The sequence below is a fragment of the Rissa tridactyla genome, chromosome 2 (assembly GCF_028500815.1).
Source record: "Rissa tridactyla isolate bRisTri1 chromosome 2, bRisTri1.patW.cur.20221130, whole genome shotgun sequence".
Classification (NCBI taxonomy): Eukaryota; Metazoa; Chordata; class Aves; order Charadriiformes; family Laridae; genus Rissa; species Rissa tridactyla.
This window is the reverse complement of record NC_071467.1, coordinates 58587447-58605952: the sequence shown is the minus strand read 5'-3', so window position 1 is coordinate 58605952 and position 18506 is coordinate 58587447. Positions and strand designations below refer to the sequence as shown.

General features: G+C 38.6%; 1 protein-coding gene across 6 annotated transcripts in view; it reads right to left on the bottom strand.

Moving 5' to 3' along the window:
• Positions 1 to 734: 734 nt before the first annotated feature.
• Positions 735 to 18506, bottom strand: part of RNMT (RNA guanine-7 methyltransferase) — a 19321-nt gene continuing 1549 nt past the window's right edge. For 4 of the 6 annotated variants that reach the window (XM_054189977.1, XM_054189976.1, XM_054189978.1 and 1 more), the window contains 10 exons: positions 18030 to 18306; positions 15661 to 15793; positions 14073 to 14195; positions 12719 to 12834; positions 10578 to 10759; positions 9804 to 9968; positions 8547 to 8664; positions 6230 to 6331; positions 4138 to 4171; positions 735 to 2531 (listed from right to left, as the gene is read on the bottom strand). In XM_054189977.1, coding sequence (XP_054045952.1) covers positions 2494 to 2531; positions 4138 to 4171; positions 6230 to 6331; positions 8547 to 8664; positions 9804 to 9968; positions 10578 to 10759; positions 12719 to 12834; positions 14073 to 14195; positions 15661 to 15793; positions 18030 to 18263 — 1245 coding nt within the window. In that variant the 5' untranslated portion in view covers positions 18264 to 18306 and the 3' untranslated portion in view covers positions 735 to 2493. Of the gene's footprint in view, positions 2532 to 4134; positions 4172 to 5400; positions 5529 to 6229; positions 6332 to 6698; positions 7049 to 8546; positions 8665 to 9803; positions 9969 to 10577; positions 10760 to 12718; positions 12835 to 14072; positions 14196 to 15660; positions 15794 to 18029; positions 18307 to 18506 lie in introns of those variants that run through there. The other 2 variants (XR_008464679.1, XR_008464678.1) reach the window with 2 other exon arrangements.

Genomic DNA, 18506 nt, shown 5'->3' with positions numbered 1-18506 from the left:
AGAGGGCTGGAACACCTCTCCTATGAGGACAGTCTGAGAGAGCTGGGGTTGTTCAGCCTGGAGAAGAGAAAGCTCCAGGGAGACCTTACAGCAGCCTTCCAGTATCTGAAGGGAGCTGGAGAGGGACTTTTTAAAAGACGTGAAGCCATAGGATGAAGGGTACTGGCTTCAAACTGGAAGAGGATAGGTTTAGATTAGATATTAGAAAGAAATTCTTTACTGTGAGGGTGGTGAGGCACTGGAACAGGTTGCCCAGGGAAGTTGTGGATGCGTCATCCCTGGAAGTGTTCAAGGCCAGGCTGGATGGGGATTTGAGCAACCTGATCTAGTGGGAGGTGTCCCTGCCCATGGCAGGGGGGTTGGAACTAGGTGATCTTTAAGGTCACTTCCAACCCAAACCATTCTATTATTCTATGACTCTTTTCAGTGGTGCCCAGTGACAGGACAAAGGCAATGGGCACACACTGGAACACAGGGGGTTCCCTCTGAACATCAGGAAACAGTTTTTCACTGTGAGGGTGACTGAGCACTGGCACAGGTTGTCCAGAGAAGATATGGAGTCTCCCTCATTGGAGATATTCGAAAACCCTCTGGACACGACCCTGGGAAACCAGCTCTAGGGGAACCTGCTTGAGCAGGGGTGTTAGACCACATGACCTCCAGAGTTCCAACCTCAACCATTATGTGACTCCGTGATATGTTGAGATTTGCCTAAAAGAGGAAAGACGCTCCACTGGATTTCCCCTCTTTTTATTATTCTGATTTCTTCCAAAAATAGCATAACAATGAACTTTCAAATGAAATTTGATACAAGAAATCTAACAAAACTAGTGTTGACACACACAAGTTTCAATTAAACATTTCAGCATTTCTGAAGTGTCAGCATTTTTCAGCTAGTTTCATGAGTACTAATTCTAGCAGACAAGAGTCTTGTTTTCTTAATTTCAGCAGCAGAACTGGTTGTGATTCTACTGCTTTGGTGAAGGTTTTTTTTTTACTGTATAGAAGAATACCTATACAAAAAATCAGGACTATGACCTAAATACAGGGGGAAGGCAATACAACTACAAACTCAAATAATTTGAATGCTTAGCTCTGTAACAGAAACGTTCTTTCCTAGGTTTATTACAGCTTTTCAAAATACTCATGTACCATCAACATTTCACCATTTCATCTCTATGTAAACTATACTAGCCAACAGCTACTGTCAGGCCAAGAAGGGAGGGAAAAAACATGAAGTACGCGTGCCCTCTCAGTAGCGGATGGCTACAAGCACATGGAAAGCAGACGAAACAGCATGTCAGAAATCCCTAAATCCAGCTCTAAGAGACTGACGGGCAGTTAAGATGGTAGTTAGGCAGACTTCTGTCTATTGATATCATTGGATTCTACTCCCAAAGTATTGGGCTCTAATTTGGGGATTGCTATCCACACGTACTGGGGTGCATACACACATTCACAGCCCTCCATCCCAGAGTGAACTTCTAGTATCCTCAAACGTTACACAGGCTCTCCTTCTGGTTCATGATCCAGCATGTTACTGTGTTCCTAATGCCTTAAGGACTGCAATGAGTTCTCCATCACCACTAATAGCTCATCCTTCTGCCAAGCCCATTTGGAATTTTATGACACAAGAAGCACAGTCTAAGATCTGTCTAATATGTTTCAGGAAACATTAAAACTACCAAAAATTCAGGAGAGTCTTTAGTACAACAGAAAATACTCAGTAATCTAAGTTCAGCAGCTGTTATTGGTTATCATATAGTCATATTTGGAAAAACAACATAGAGACTTAAAACTTTAGAAATTCACTTATTTCAGAGCAGTTTTGTACAGAACAAACTCGTTTAATCTTGAAAGCACCATGAAGTGACACTACATATCAGCAAGCACGAAAAACAGGAACATTGTGGGACTTCACCACATAAACTACAAATTGAATACCACTAAGGTAGATTTACACTGCAGGCCTGAGCACAGCACAGAGGTACTCAAACTGACTCGGGTATTATTTGCCACTTAGCTCTGCATGCAATGTAGACATACCCCATATGTCTGAATATACTGAGCTCTTGCAGTACAATATTTAGGCCCTCATTCTGCACCATCAAAGTCAACAGTCCTTTTTCCATCAGTTTCAGGAAGTGCAGGGTCAGGCTTGTAATCACAAACATACTTCTACTAACAAAACATTTATTTCTAACATAAAGTTGTGTCAAGTTCAAACATGAGTTTTGAGAGCATGCAGATTGCTTACAAATGCTTAAAAAGACTGGTTCAGAATCTTTCTTATATATACACACACAAGTCCATCTGTCACAGACAGGCAATGTAACTCAGATTCATGAGCTTGCTCTAGTTTTCGGTAGTGTCCTGCACACTTCTGATAATTAAAAAATAAAAAATAAAAAAATAGTTGCCACAATGGATTTCTGACCATTCCAACTTGCACATGGATATGATCTCTTCTTGCTGCACCCAGTATGTGAAGTTTCACAGTTGCTTCTCAAATGCAAATACCAAGTAAATACCTAAAAAAGAAAATGCAGTATTTAAAGTTTCAGCTTCCTCCTCTGCCACTTGATTAAGTTTTCAAAATGTAAACAGGTTGATACTCTGCCCGAACAACCTGTTAGCAGGTTACTGAAATGCTAAAAACTGGTATGGTTTCCCAATGAGTAACACTAGTGTTCAATTCCAGTATGGTTTAGACATGTTTTCACAACAGAGCTAAGAATGCACAAAAGCAAAGTATTTTAAATACTACTGATATGTTTAATGCAACATTAATTTCAGTTAATGATATTAATGAAATGTGAATATAATTCATAAATTACTATGCTATTCTACACATAATTAACATTCACTGGTGCATAAAGAGTCATATGCAACAAAGTTTAAAGACTCCTTCACATACACAGTAATGGACAATTAGGGGTGAAATGATCAAGTTCATTTTTAATTAAGAAGTGAATAAACTCATGGTACAGAATTATTAATTTTCTCTTAAAATATCACGGACAAAGAAGAAATATCTACAAACACTAGATGGCATTTTCTCAACTCCAGGACAGCATGATTCTAGAAATGAATGCTCATACAGTCCACACCAGCACCCTTGGGAAATACTTATTTGGCATACAATCAACACCAGCTATGCTTCATACCAGACAGATAAGTTAAACCAGTTTCTTGAGACCGTGACTCTTAATTAAACATTTATGGATTTCCACTTGATCTCAGCTTTTGTTTTAATGGATGAGGTGCCATAGCTACATTGCAAATCTTTCAAGACAAGCCTCAGAGAGAAAGCAAAGTGAAGTTCCATGCAACACGCAAGCTGTGCTTATATCCTAACTATCAGAAGCTCTGTACTCCACATCTCTCTGAAACAAAGGGACTACTAAGAAAATACAGTCATCACCGAACTTTTAAAGGTACAAAAAGCCCCTCTCAATTAGATTAATAGTTTATATAATACTCTTAACATTGCTGGAATAATGTCTACCTTATGATTCATACCTTGAAAAAATAGATAATAATTTAAGAAAGTAAACACCTTAACTAAAGATTTTTTCATTCATTAATTGAACAGCATTTTTTATTTGTTTTTAAACCACTAACACAACAAGTATAATGGTCTGCAAAATGCAAACACTGGTTGGCTGCAGTTACACAGAAGTTAGTAATAATCTCTCTGGGAGCCAGTTTTTATCCTTGGAATTCTCAGTCCCTTATATCTGAGTGTTATTAAACTTAACATTGGAACAAAAGCATGTCAAAAGTTTCCCATGGCACATGCTCACAAAATTTCAAAACATATCTAACAATAGTGTATCCTTTCCAGTGTCCGAAGCCCTGACTCTTTTCTCCTTCCTTTATAAAACATTCAAATACTTCACCATCCATGCTTTAATTACTTCTTCCTGAAACACGTATCACCACAGGCAAAGAGTAAGGTTTCGGTCCCTCTCTTCCCAAAACAGATTTGTATTATTTTTGATGAAAGTATGTCCCAACTGGAGTTTGTTTCATAGTTGACTGATTGATGTTTTTTCTTCCATAACCAACAGGCTATTTTACACACTTTCCATAGCAGTCATTCAGTCAATACTGAGTTTTCAAAACAATACTTACTTGTTGCTTCCCATTCAGATTTACTCAAGGTTCCCTAGAAGGGGACAAATAAAAAAAAAATTTAGAAATCCAGTTTCAACAAAAAAAAAGTGAGGAAACAATAGAACACCAGTTTAAGTCATGATTATCAATCTTTCACAGACCAACTTCTAACCACCCACACTGGCTGGCTATTTAGGGATGAGAAGAGCATTATTGTAGACCACAGATACTTCTAACTCCAATAACTAGGATGGTAAGGAATTGGAACACCCCAGATAATAGAACACACCTAAATTACACAGATATAGGAGAACGGGCCAACAGTCTGTTGGGCTGAATGCCTCTGCAATGCAGAGGCACACTGGGTCCCATTACGACACAACAGTGTGACCTGACCTGGCTCAAGCCACTCTCCAGCCCAAGATGCCCATCACTTGTACAGAAGAAGAGGCCCTGTATCATGGTGCTTCCACCTTTCCCAGGAATACTGCCTGCCTCCACCTCGTACCTCCCACCCTGCAGCCCACAAACACTCTATCTGCAGGAGACTAACTCCAACCCAGTTCACACACTGTGAAAAAACAGCCTGCCTTGCAACCTAGGAAACCTACTCCTAGCTCAGCATTTCAGATGAAAGCAGAGCAAGTACACAAGTAAAAAGCAGCTGCCATTTACTTTACCAATTAAGAAGCATGAGGTAACAACAATAAGCTCGTTTTCTGCTCTGCCCACTCCATTCCCTTTTAGTGAGTCCTCACTGGGGGCATGATTTAGCCCATATGCTACCCGCTGACCAAATGATTCATCTTTTAAAACACTAGTGAAAAAAGGCTTGTTCAAGCAGATTTCTTCTTTGCCACGTGATACAGTAATTTTCTTTTTAAAGCTGACCAGCCTCATGTTATACCTATGACAATAAAATAGGATGCCATCCATCAGTAACTGCATATAATTTTACTAAAACTACAATCTTTACTCAAACTAGTCTCCAATTTTGGTTCTCTCTTGTCAAAGAGCTTCAACACATAAAAAAAGACCTAAAATTCAGAGTGAAAGAGCCAACATTGCTGATCAGGAACCATTCAGCATGAATAGTTAGGTTAAACCAAGCCTTTGCAATGTTGCCATCCAGCCTAACTCCCCAAATGCACAGGGAGAAGCAAACCCACAGCTATATGCTACCCTGAATAGCTAGCCTGGCTACAGATGGAGAGGCAGTAGCCACATGGCAGCAGTTCCTGGGGAAAAATGACAGCAGACATTGCCTGTCCTCCTGCTCACTTCCCAGGAACAGCAGCTGTGCAGGCTCCTGTCCATCATGCACCCAACTCTGAGATCGATCCAGAAGAATGAAAGGCTGGGAGGGGACCAGCTACAGATAACTCCAACATTATCATGTACTCCTAGGACTACAAAGAAAGAAAAACCCTTTATAAAAACATGAGAAAGCCAGCAAGCTCAGAAAGCCACCATGTGCATTAGAATACAGGACTATTAGAATACAGGAAGCTGGAAACATAGATTTAGTTTTATGCATGTAGGCCTAGTCTAATTCTAGGAGTTCTGTTAAAAGATTAAAATAATGAAGACATAGCAAATTCTAAAAAAATGGCATTTACAGAACTTCAATAAAATCGGCCAAGAAGGGAATTGGATCTTCTTCACCCAAAAAGACAATAGAAAAACAATGTTCAAGATTTCAAATACATATGGTATTATGAATAAACTTTTCAACTCTCCTGTCAGATTATTAAAAGAAGAAAGCTAAAGCTTTAAATTGTTACTGTGATGATCCAGAAACAAGAAAATTCTTCATATTAAGAAGAGTTATGTTAGAACAGCTGCCAAGGAAGATGGCGAGACATCCTTTCCCTTTTGCACTGCTGCAAATTTCTTAATAGCTACCAAATTAAGTGAATTCGATTCTTTGAGTATGGGGTATAGACTAGACGAAGTACTCAGTCCTGCAGCTCTGCGATTTTTCACATGCACAGAGACATTCATACCTTGAATTTCACTGTAGTTGAAACGAAGAAGGCACCACATGTCCAAAAGATCGGGACCTCAATTTTAGACACCACTTGCTCTAGTGAAATAAGAAGGAACTTACCAATGGCAACTTCGCTTTGCCATCTTTGATGAACTCTTTTGCGTGCTCATAATCATCAGGTTTATCAGAAACAAGCCTGGAATCACCAAATGTAGAATATGGCTGGAGAAGACAGAAAAATAGTAAGAAAAAAATATGAATTGCCTAATAAGATACATTAATCACATCAGTCAAGGGTTTGTCACAACACAGTAATTACTGATCTCTGTTCTGGGCTAAGAGGATTTTAAATTTAAATCTCTCCTTTATAGCACCTACAAGATCAGGTCTGATATTCCCTACTTCCCAGAAAATCTGACACACAGGATTTATAAATTAACTTTTATTCTTATGTCTCCAAAACAGGAGAAACAGTACTAAGAAATGAGCAACTGTCAGATTTCAAGCGAAATGCTTAAAATGCTTTAATAACACACAGGAGCTGTAACAGAAGTATACAACTGATTCTTCAAAACTAACACATACTTACACTTATTAAGGATCCCAGTTACTGCATAATGGTCTGTACTTAACAATGTAGTCCTCAATTGTAAGCGGCCACTAATTTAAGACAACTCGCACTTTCCTAAGAACAAAGCTGATATGTCAAAGGCTGTGTCACCATGCTTCTGGAAATATGAGTCCATACAAAGCACTGTCCCTTTCAGAGTCAACAAGGACAGTCAAGTCCGCTTGCAGCCCGTGTGACTCAGTTTAATAAGCCACCAGATACTTGACTTGATAGTTTTGAGGGAAGCACAGAGAACTGTAAGTAAAACCAAAGCCTGAGATGCCATTGAAAAGCTTCTCTGAAGATGCTGAAGTCATCCAGGGTAAGAGCTTGAAAATAAAATAAAAAAAGGCAAAAACATTGGGCAAAAACATAAGCTGTTACAGGTGCCATTTCTTCACAAACATGGCCTGTCCTTTTATTCCTACAAAGATTACTTTCTGTCTTTTCAATCCTTGCACAAAGATCCAGCTTTCAGTCTCTCTGCTGAGGAAGAAATCGATTATGGTTGCCACTCTCACACCAGGCATGATTCTTGTCCTTCTGCTTACTACTTAGTAAAAACAAAAACTTGCCTCAAAACTGATATCTTATCTACAAAACTGAATCACTCTATTGGGTGCTGATGGCAGCAGGGGGCTGCAGAGATGGCCTCTGGGAGGAAAGGCCGGGTCTCCCATGCCAGACACAGTCAGTTCCACTGGCTCCAACAGAGCCACAGCAAGGCACAGCTGAGCTCCTCAGCCACAAGTGGGGCGCCTCTGGGAAAGCCTATTTAAGAAAGCGCAAAAAACCCTGCCCAACAGCAGTGAGAGAGGAGCGAGGAAAAACGTGAAACTACCCTGCAGACACCAAGGCCAGAGAAAGAGGAGGGCAAGGAGGTGCTCCAGGCACTGGAGACGAGACTCTTCTGCAGCCCCTGGGGAAGACCACGGTGATGGCAGATTGTCTCCCTGCAGCCCATGGAGGACCACAGTGGAGCACATATCCACACTGCACCCCTTGGGGGACCCCGTGCTGCACTGGGTGGACATGCCCTGAAGGAAGTTGCAGCCTGTGGAGAGCCCACACCAGAGCAAGTTCCTGGCAGGAGCTGTGGCCCATGGAGAGGAGCCAAACAAGGGGCAGGTTTTCTGGCAGGAGCTGCAACCCTGTGAGGAACAAATCCACACTGGGGCAGTCTGTTCCCGAAGGACTGCATCCATGGAGAGAACGCACACTGAAGTGGTCTGTTAAGGACTGTATGCCATGGGAGAGACCCATGCTGGAGCAGGGGGAAAGTGTGAGGAGAAAACAGTGTCAGAGACAACGTGTTATGGACTGACCACAACCCCCATTCTACATCCCCCTGCGCTGCAGGGTGGGAAGAGGAGATAGGAAGGTCAGGAGTGAAAGAGTAAAGTTGAGCCTGAGAACAAGTAGTGGGTGGGGTGAAGGGGTTTTTAGGTTTGTTTTTGTTTCTCACCATTCTACTGTTTTTTTATTCATAATAAATAAATTAACCTTCTCTAAGTTTAGTCTGTTTTGCTCGTGACGGTAACTGCTAAGCCATCTCCCTCCCTGTCTTTATCTTGACTCACAAGTTTTTTTTCTTATTTTCTCCCCCATCCTGTTGGGAAGAGGGAGTGAGAGAACAGGTTGATGGTGTCTGGCAGCTAGTCAAGGTCAACTCACCACAGTCACACTTTCAGCCACAGGAGTTTAGTTCTTCTATTGGTAGCCCTTAATTAATTGCACAATGCTCACAACAGGAATTTCAATTATTGCATAAATAATTAACAAGATGTAAAATGCTATTTAAATCAAACAAATTAACTCCATATTTACCTCCAAGGCCTGCATTCTCCTTAACAGCATTTTATGCTCCTCGTTCTTGATTTTTTCTTCATAGAATTCCCGAAATGTCATTTTGTAGACTAATTTCATACCATGCTTCTTCGCCATTCTGTCAAAATAATAAGCTTAATTAGGGAAGCCACAAAATTATTGTAGATTTATTTTCAAAGGAACAATTTTAAGCCACAGTGACATCTTATGGTATTCATTAGGATTACACTCTTTCTAGAATTCCTGTTTTTAGTAAACACATTTAGATGAAAAAAAAAGTACTAACATCAGAAATTGTACTTTTTTTTTTAACTAGGAAAACAAAAATCTACACAGAAGTCATTTACAAACATTTTAATAGAAAAATGCCTCTTCTCCCAACACAGAGAAGTAAGTTCCATCTGAACTTCCAGACAGACTACAGTATTTTCCCTGCAGTATCATCACCCTGTCACGTCAGATATTACGGATATACTTAGAGAGAACCTATTTCTACTAGATTTAGTGCCTTACATCTCAACGCTATGCAGACACTGCGGTCATAAAACACTAAAGTTACAGGTGTCATTGACAGATACTGGCATTTTTAATAGAATGAAACTTCACTACAAATGAAGTGTGTGAAAATATACAGGTTTGAAGGGAAAGCCTAATACTGTCTAACAACCATACTAAGCTTGAATGGCAGGAAAAACCCCAACATGGAAATATTTGTCTGTACCTCAGGAGACGCACTGGGAAAGGCAAAATATGAATTCACACAGAGGTAATGCAAAACGTATGCTCACAGATGAAGAAGATTTAGAGGAAGAAAAAATAAGTTGTAGGAAAAATGCTACAAACACCCAAAGAAAGTTGGAGAAGACAACAAAGACGCACCATGATGGAGAGGATATACAAGAAGGCTTGCTGAAGGACAACCCCCTAAAAAGTTAAAATTAAAGAAGAAAAAGTTGACAGCACTAAAGGTTTGTGGACAGACTGAACACATCAGGTACAGATATTCTTGTGCAAGACCTAGTTTAAGTCTTCACAAGTTCTGACCAGAGCACCTTCAACTGTGTGCAACAGACAGATTACAGTTGTGGATGCAAATGCAAGAAACCTCTTCATTTGGAGCAACAACAAAAAATGAAGAAATTAAAAATATAATAAGAAAGGCAAAATACAATTTTCTTCAAGTATTATGCAATGACACAGAAGCTAAACCTATGCTTATTATGTTTCACAGATTTCACTGTATAATGTATAACTTACTCTTCCAGTAATGGAAAGTAAACCAAGAACTCGGGGACATCAACCACTTCTTCCAAGTGGAAATCGTACTTGCAGCCAAACAAGGGATATTCTCCCTTCTTTTCAAATTTTACGTTGTACACCTCATTCCCAAATGAATTTGTTTCTGAAGCTTCAAGTCGCTTTCTATAAAATGAGATAAAAACAAACATTAATTGAGCAGCTTTTAATTTAACAAGTAGAGAAAACTATGCATAAGAGGCCTGAAAGTGTCTCTCCCAGTACTACAGCATTCAGTGATCTTTGTAGTTTCCCATCTTCCTTATCTAATAAGGCAATGAAACAATGAAATGAAGAGAAGCATCATCCTAGGTTTTAACAGTTTATCATTCCTATACAACATACCAAGGACTAAACGGACGTAGAAAATTAACCTTTAGCCAAGACAAAGTCTACATGGACAAGTCCAGCTTCTTGGAACTACCACAGTAAAACCCTGACAGTTATTCCCCAGGCTGTCGCGATTTTGCCAGTATTTAAGTCACTACAGAGGATTTATGTATGAAGAGCTACACTCTATACCAGAAGAGCCACAAGTGCAAAAGACAAGGACCAGTACAGATTTACCTGTTTGAGTCAAATTCACGAGTAAGATTTTCCTGACTAGAATCCAAAAATTGTTGCCAAAAAAATTGCTTTTGTTTGCACAAACTTATGAGAGCACTGTAAGACCAACTATTACTTAACAATGCTTCACAAGCTTTTGAAAGGCTAATAGAATATAAAAGTACTTACACAAGTTCAAAGCTATTTGGAGTTGTGCCAATGAAATACCCTCCAGGAGAGAGGTTCCCACAAGCGTTTTTAAGCATCATATCAGCCTGCTCATATGTCTCAAATGAGTAATGGTAAACAAATTGACAGCTGCAAATGTCAAAGCGCATATCTGGATCATTGTATTTGGAAGACAAGAGATCCTGAAATAGATTAAAAAGAAAAAAAAAGTAATAAGAGCTACAGAAACAAGCATGATTCACTTAAGTCTTTCAACAAATACACTAGTACCATAATCCTTTGACGTTTGTCCTTTCAGCCCCCATTCCTTCACAAGTTCAATGAGAACAACATGAAAAAGCTAAGAGGTAAAAGGTAAAAAGTCCTCTACTACACAGAAAACCATATGCAACATTTGGGAACAACAAGAATACACATGCACATTTCAAAGTTATCACGTCTTCAAGTTCTTTTCATGTTGTCAAGTAACACCACTACACCTGAAAGGCCAAAACTCAAGGTTAGTTACCTAAGAGTTTCCAGAGATATTTTACTGCTGAGGGTTTATAACAAGCCACTGTTTATCTGGAAACAATTACAATAAACGAATTTTCAGTTTCCTAAGTCTCTGTAATAAGAACCGACCCATTAAACACGTAATTGAGAGGAGAAGGGTTTGTTTTAAACATGGCGATTTGCCTGCCTGACAAGTTGCATTTGTCTGTATTCTCACACATACATACATGTGTACCAACATACTCCTCTCCACCTCAGACCAAGTAACCAGTAATTCTGCAGAACTTGAAGCCCTTGAAAATGGTCAGGTTAAAGCTTGCCACAGTTTGACCCCGTACTCAGCAGTTCTCTAACTCTTCTTGATCAGGCTTCTTTTACATAATACTAGTTAGCCACCATAAGACAGGAGCACAAAAATTCTCCCCAATGCTCATGATACGCATTCCATACTTAAAATATTTCATACTTAACAGTCCTACCCAAGTTTCTCTTCTTTCCCAGACTTCCCATCCACCCACTCACTCCCAATCTCTACCAGTTCATGCCACATACTGTCAAAGTCCTGTATGGGGCAAGGCAAAAATGGACACTTCACATATCCATAGCAATTTTATCTGTTCATTTACTTCCCCCTCCACGTTTTGAGAAATAGAGATACAGGAAACTGAGAAACAGAGGTGGGCAGAATTAGACAAGCTGTGAGAAGAAGATTTTGCATTATATACAACATAGATGATAGAGATACAAAGGCAGGAAGATGAACTTTTGTGTGCACAGACAGACAGAACAGAATGTGCAACAGAAAATAAGTGTGCACGTAAGACTGAGCTGTAACAGCAACACGAAAATATCCCTTTCTCTCCTGGCCAAGGCTCCCTCCTCTCTACCCTGACTGTAATTTTGAGCCGAGAGAGGTGACCTGGAACCTGCAACAGACTGTATTCCTCAAAAGAAGGAGAGGCAAACAAGAATTCAAGCCAATAACCCTCCCTGCAAGGCTGGGAAGAACAGTTTCAGCCTTTCCATAGACATGCTAGAACCAGGTAGGTTCTGTCCCTCAGCCTGCATCAGCAGGGCACTCTCAGGACGCATTTCCAGGAAGCAAAAGCAGTGCTGGTTACAAGACTGTCTCATAAGCCTCAGCAATGTATTCATTATTGCTTCCAGACAGTCTTAAGATACCTGCTCCATCACACCAGTTTTGAAGATATGTATTACAGTAATGCTGCTAGAAAAAAAAATACTAGGATAAGCAAAATGTAAAAGTCAAATCAGAAAACATCCTTTATTCATTCCAGCATAAAACACACATTCACCAAGATGGTTTCCAACATCCCATGCTGGCTGCCAGAACCCCAGAAGCAAGTAGTCATTCCCTTGCCCTTGTCAAGTGCAAGAAACTGAAAGCACAAGATTTATCATCTGAAAAAGACATTTAGGGCTTCAAGAATGTTACAGTGTAAAACAGCAACAAAGTGCATTTAACTATGTCTCAGTAACCTATGTGGTTGATTTTCCTGGTAGTACAACAATCTGTTCTTAAGAATATACATGCCCTAAATATTACAGCACTAGCATCACTTCCTACGCTTGCTTAGCACAAGAATTTTAAATCTCCAAAACATTATAAAGCATAGGAACTGTACCTTGGTACTATCTGCTTGTATAAATTCTGCATCAAAAATATGTTCATTATAACGACATCGGGCTTTCATGTCTTCATATCGCTGCTTGCACTGTTGCACAGAAATGTCAGCAATATCTAGAGAGAGAGAGAAATTTAAAAAAAAAAAAGTGCATATGCTGCTCCCCAGAAAAGAAAAATCGAATGATCACTGGAACACAGCAGACCCATTACAGCAGGGATAAAAGCTGATCTTCAGTTACACTTTGATGGGAACAAACAAACTTCTTGACAAAAATTTGTAGAGAAGGAATTTAATTTGTAGAAGGTGTTTGGGATTATAACTCTGTCATTTTCAGTCTTTACCTCAGGCAAAAGTTGTAATCTGAAGATTTTAGAAAGCTCCCATCCTCAAAAGTGCAAAGCAAGCCTCCAGAATTTCAAATAATGGATACCAGGTGATTGATACTAAGTGCTGTTAGGATTAAGAGTCTAGTATGCATTAGCTAAAACAGTTCATCTGCCAGAGCTTCTCCAATAGTACTGAAAGTCTTAATCTTCTCACAAATATACAAGATGTTGAAATGCAATTATGTGATATAGGCTGATATATTGCATTATGGGAATTTTTTTAAGACTGTTCCTCTCTCAGACATAATTTCACTGAATAATATTAAAACTAACAATATGCAATAAATCTACATAAGAACTTTGTAAGCAAATTTATTTACTGTATTTGAAGACTGACAACTGAAAAAGAAAGGCAAGAAAGAACTCTAAAAAGAATACCCAGAGTAATTCCCACCAAAGGGATTTTATGAAATTTTAGTATCTGTTAAATATGAAGTTAAGTAATGCTTCCTCTGATTATCCTTGGCTTGCTTTTTGGTAGAACAGAAGCAAACTATTTAAATGAAAATTTAATCAGTCCATTTTTTTGTAAAACCACTGTGGTGTTTGATTTTTTTTTTTTTTTAAATGTAACTCTCAGGTGCGTATTTTCATAACAGTTAAAAACGCTACAAGCGATTAGATGCAGGAGAAAATACATAAAACACGAAATGTTGGTCTGTTCCCCAGTGTCACACTTTGCCTAAGACAATCTGTGACAATTGTGCATTTCTTTATTGATAACAGTTTTTATTTATGAGTTGAACTGAAAGCTCGTTACACAGAAAACTAATGGTTCTTGTATTTATGCTGGCAATCAAGTTGATGTCTTCAGGTTAAAAGACAAGAGAAGACTTTTTGACGGGAGGTATATCATTGCATTTTTGGTCTGACTGAAAAAGGAAATAATAAAAGACTGGAGATGTGCTTGTTTTTCCCATAAAACACTGGTGTACTTTCCCTGGAAAGTTATTGTGTCTCCTTACCAGTACAGACAAGTTTTTTAATTCTGCCTTTTTTCCACTTCAGTAAGTCTCCACCTTTGCCACATCCTAGATCCAATACAGTTATATCACTCTTTTTCCGTCGTACCCGGTCTATAAACTCACCTAGGAAAATAAAAAGACAGAATGCATATACAGGTCTCCCCAATTCACTTGTATTCCACAGAGGTCCCTAAAAGACCAAACAGGTTTGAGAATTTTAAAATATCTCAGAACTTACTTTGCCTATAAATCTTCTTAACATTACAGACTTCAATCTCTTTTTCCAGAAAGCGCTAATGATGAAAGCAACCACAAACTTCTAACATTATGAAGCAGATAATGAATATTTTCGGTGCTTAATGACTGGAGCTCCAAACTGTTTCCTGGCAGACGAAGGTAAAACTGCACATCGCTAAACCACTCCATGCGTGAGTGGGGAAACAGGATTCCCTTTCATTACCATTACAATGAAGACAGATGTTACTTGAAAGTATGGGAAAACCTTTTGCAAAACAGTAAAAGCCAATTAAAAGCATCAGCCACAACTTTTCATTGCGGTCACATTACAAAAATGCATAATGTTCTCCAATCACTCTCCTAGGACTTGCAATAACATCAGCTACTTGCTTGCTGTCTTTTTACCCTACATACACCAATTTAATTTTCTCATCTACATCCACTCTGTCTAGATTATCTCTGCTCTGACTGATGCTGGCATATTACGCAAAACATATCAGCACGCTAGCAACTTTCCTTCACAGTAAGAAACACAAAATATGTTTGGATACAACTGCTTTAACACCACACTACTGAAATTCATCACGACTGAAAGGCTTCAACACAGGCTCCAGGAACAGCTTTATAAAAACCGAAATACTTGCTTCTAACTGCTCTGATACAACACAACAAAAACCAGCATGCTAAGATAAATGGTGCCAACACCTCCTGGCATGGATCCCTCTTGAATCTGCAGGCAAACCTTTGGAGATATCTAATGGTTTTGTTTCCTCACTTCGGAATTAAGTTGTGGGATAGCAGTCTTGGCCTTTTATAAAAAGATGCTGACCCTTAAAGAGCTACATCCTCCGGTTTTTCATCTTTTTAAATCATTGACTACGGGTAATACAGAAAATATTTACATGTTCAAGTTTCCTACAGAATTGCTTAATCTAGACCTGAGGGACCAACTGCTCTGGGAAAATGGCTATGAAAATATTTCAGATATATTTAAATAACAAGAACAGCTCAATCTAACAGGAACAGACAGATTCTTTATGATTTAAAGCTGTACCTTTCTCTTTAAAAACGTCATGAAGAAGAACAGCTTCCAGTATGAACTTTTTCTGGTTTTAGGTCAGTTGATCTTTAAAACTTTAGCATATATTTGGCACTCCCACAACATAAAACACTATCATAAAGATTCAAAATAAAAACAAACATAGATGTTTTATTGCACTTGAAAAATCTTACCATGTATTAAGACACAAAGTGCCATAACCAACATTAGAAAGCAGAAAAAATGCTAGCTTTTGATACAAAAATTAGTTACGTTTTATTAAAGTGTAAGTAATCAATTAAGTAACCTTACCAATGAGGACACTCTTTGTCCAATTATTAAAGTTTCGGAGGTAGAATATGCGAGACTGGCTACGTTTTTCCAATCCAACTTCTTGAAGTTCATTATAATGTGCAGCTACAGTTTGCCCATGGCCTACCTCACGCTGTAGAAATAAAGGAAGGGACTCAAGCAGTGAATTCTTTTTATTACTTTTTTATTTAATCAAAAGACATGCCTTTGAGCATTTAAGAAAGTAAATAAGTAATACTGTGAAGAACACCATCACTATAAATATATAAAAACATTTCCCATATTCATCCTTGTACTGATGTCAGTACTTCAATTATCACAGAGACAACTCTTAAAAATGTAATCCCCTTTTCAGTGGGTCCAGGTAATTTCTGATGGATGATGCCCAGCATCCTTCCTTCACAGAAATACTTACCTTTCAGTTCTCCAATACTCTCACCACTCTCAAAGAATCAGTTTCATTCCCCTTAAACCTGTGATTGAAGAAGAGGATGTTCCTTCTCGAGGAACTTTAAGCTTCTTCAAAAATCCTGTTTCAGAAATTCAGTGTTTACATCTAACAGAAGTGTATAAACTGACAATTTAACAAAAATGACAACTAGTTGATGTTGCATAAAGCCCTAAGAGGATGATTCCACTGGCAGAGCTTTAAACAGACCATAGTAAGGGAACAAGCCTAATGACTTGACGATGTATCCCATTTAATGCTTAACAGCTGTAGAAATGGCTCTGTTTTAACCTAAACTGTTAAATACTCCAAGAGATTTCTGTCCCATGTGACACAGAGAAGCAGGCTACATCCAGATATTATGCTCCTAACTTTTCTTCACCTTGAAAATAATCTCCAATTATAAACATGAAATTAAAATAAATTATAAATAAAATACAAAGTAACAGAACATGGGAGTAGCAACAGAAATTCTGTGAAGTACAAAAGTGTTTGAAATAACAGCATAAACTAGAACAAAGGATTCTCAATTAAAATCCACAAACACACTACAAAGCCCCAGTCAGTATGAATTCACACAGCAATTAAAAGCATTCCCAACATCCCAATATCTTATTATTCAAACAGCACTTCCTCAAGGGAAAAGAGGGCTTGACTGACTTCAATATACTACATTAATTCTTCAGCATTTCATATAATTTTGGTAAACTTCAGAATGAACAGAGGCATCCTTGTCTGGAATCTCTATGACCCCATCATCTGTTTATTACCACACTAGACTGATAGATACTAACAAATATTTTGACCATTTCTGGTCTTTTTTAGGGTAAGCACAGATGGCTCCCTGAATGGCCGCTGAAGGTGACGTAAGCTAGAATAGCTGACTGTGACAAGTGTGGGGGACATATTCATACAATCCATTAACGCATCTCAGCTGCTGCAAGCACAGTTGCAAAGAGCCATCAGCAATAACATCTAGATGCTGGCAGCTGCATTCAACGCAATCACCCTTAAGCTACGCCAAAACAACATATTTCTTGTCCATCTAAATCTTATCCCAGAACCACCTTATTAAAAAGACGAAAGGGTTAACGATGTTTCTACCACAACAAAGGGCACCTTTTATTTTACGGGATTGCTTAGCCATAAATTGCCATCCTGGAAAAATTCTGAACAGAGAAACAAAACATTAGGTCAAAGACATTTTCAAATTACACTTAAATATCCCAAAAGGTCAAAATTAGACTGGATATTATAGCATCAGTTTCTACAAGCACATACATAATAAAGGACAGCATCATATAAAACATTACCCATTTCACCCTCCTAGTTAAAAGGACAAATATTTTCTGCTACTCTTGGGGTCTTAAAAAAAAAACAACAAAACACACATCTGTAAACCTTTCAGTACTTCACTTTGCTAACAGATTATACTGAAACTATATCACAGAGGATGCAGTTCGTAGAACTTTCTCAGTTATACAATAACTTACTGAGGAAATTAAAGGACAACATTATCTTATAGAAGAAACTCCCACGCACAGACAACTGTACTAACACACGGGATATCAACATACAAAATATATCAACTCAAGACACATGACTTGGACCAATGCCAGTAAACCCTGCACTACACTACCAGACTGCTACCACAGACAATGGAAAGATAATCTTAGAATTAGACTAAGCCACGTGCTGTGATCAGTTTTCTTAACATTCTCATTACTAGCCCCCCTTCTCTTCCATTAAGCCTAACATAACTTCTGCACCTGTTATTTTGGTAGGAAGCTACCCTCAAACTTTGACATTTGGCAGTTCATGACGGCTCACGTATGTTTAGCATAAATATTTTCAATCTTTTCTTGAGCTATAAGGCTTTGAAACAAGGATTTCAACACAGCTCAAAATAAACGATACTCACCACTTTCTTAGGAGGTTCATCTTCAGGATCTAAATTCTTCCTTTTTGGTCTGCCGTCCTGATTACCAGTGTCAACTTCTTTTTCATTTTCAGTGGAGTGCACTGTACCTGAAGCTGAGCTATTGCCTTCGCAACCTATACCCGAATCTGCCTCTAAAGTACGAGGTGTTTCCTCCACTTCTTCATCCAAACTCTTCTCTACTTCCTGTTCTTCTGTCTTGGTTAAATCAGCCATTTTTAACAGGTTAGTCTCCTTGTCCTTCGATCAGAATGGAAACCTACAGAGGGAGGGGAAAAAAAACCACCCACACACAAACTATTTACTGTCTAATTTCACTTACTCGTGGTTATGGTCATGACTTTCAATCATAACATTGGCATTACAAAAAAATAACATGCCTTTGCTCTAGGCAACATATAGACTTCAAATTTGACTAGTTATTTAATAAAGACAACACAATAAAATACGTGGAATTTC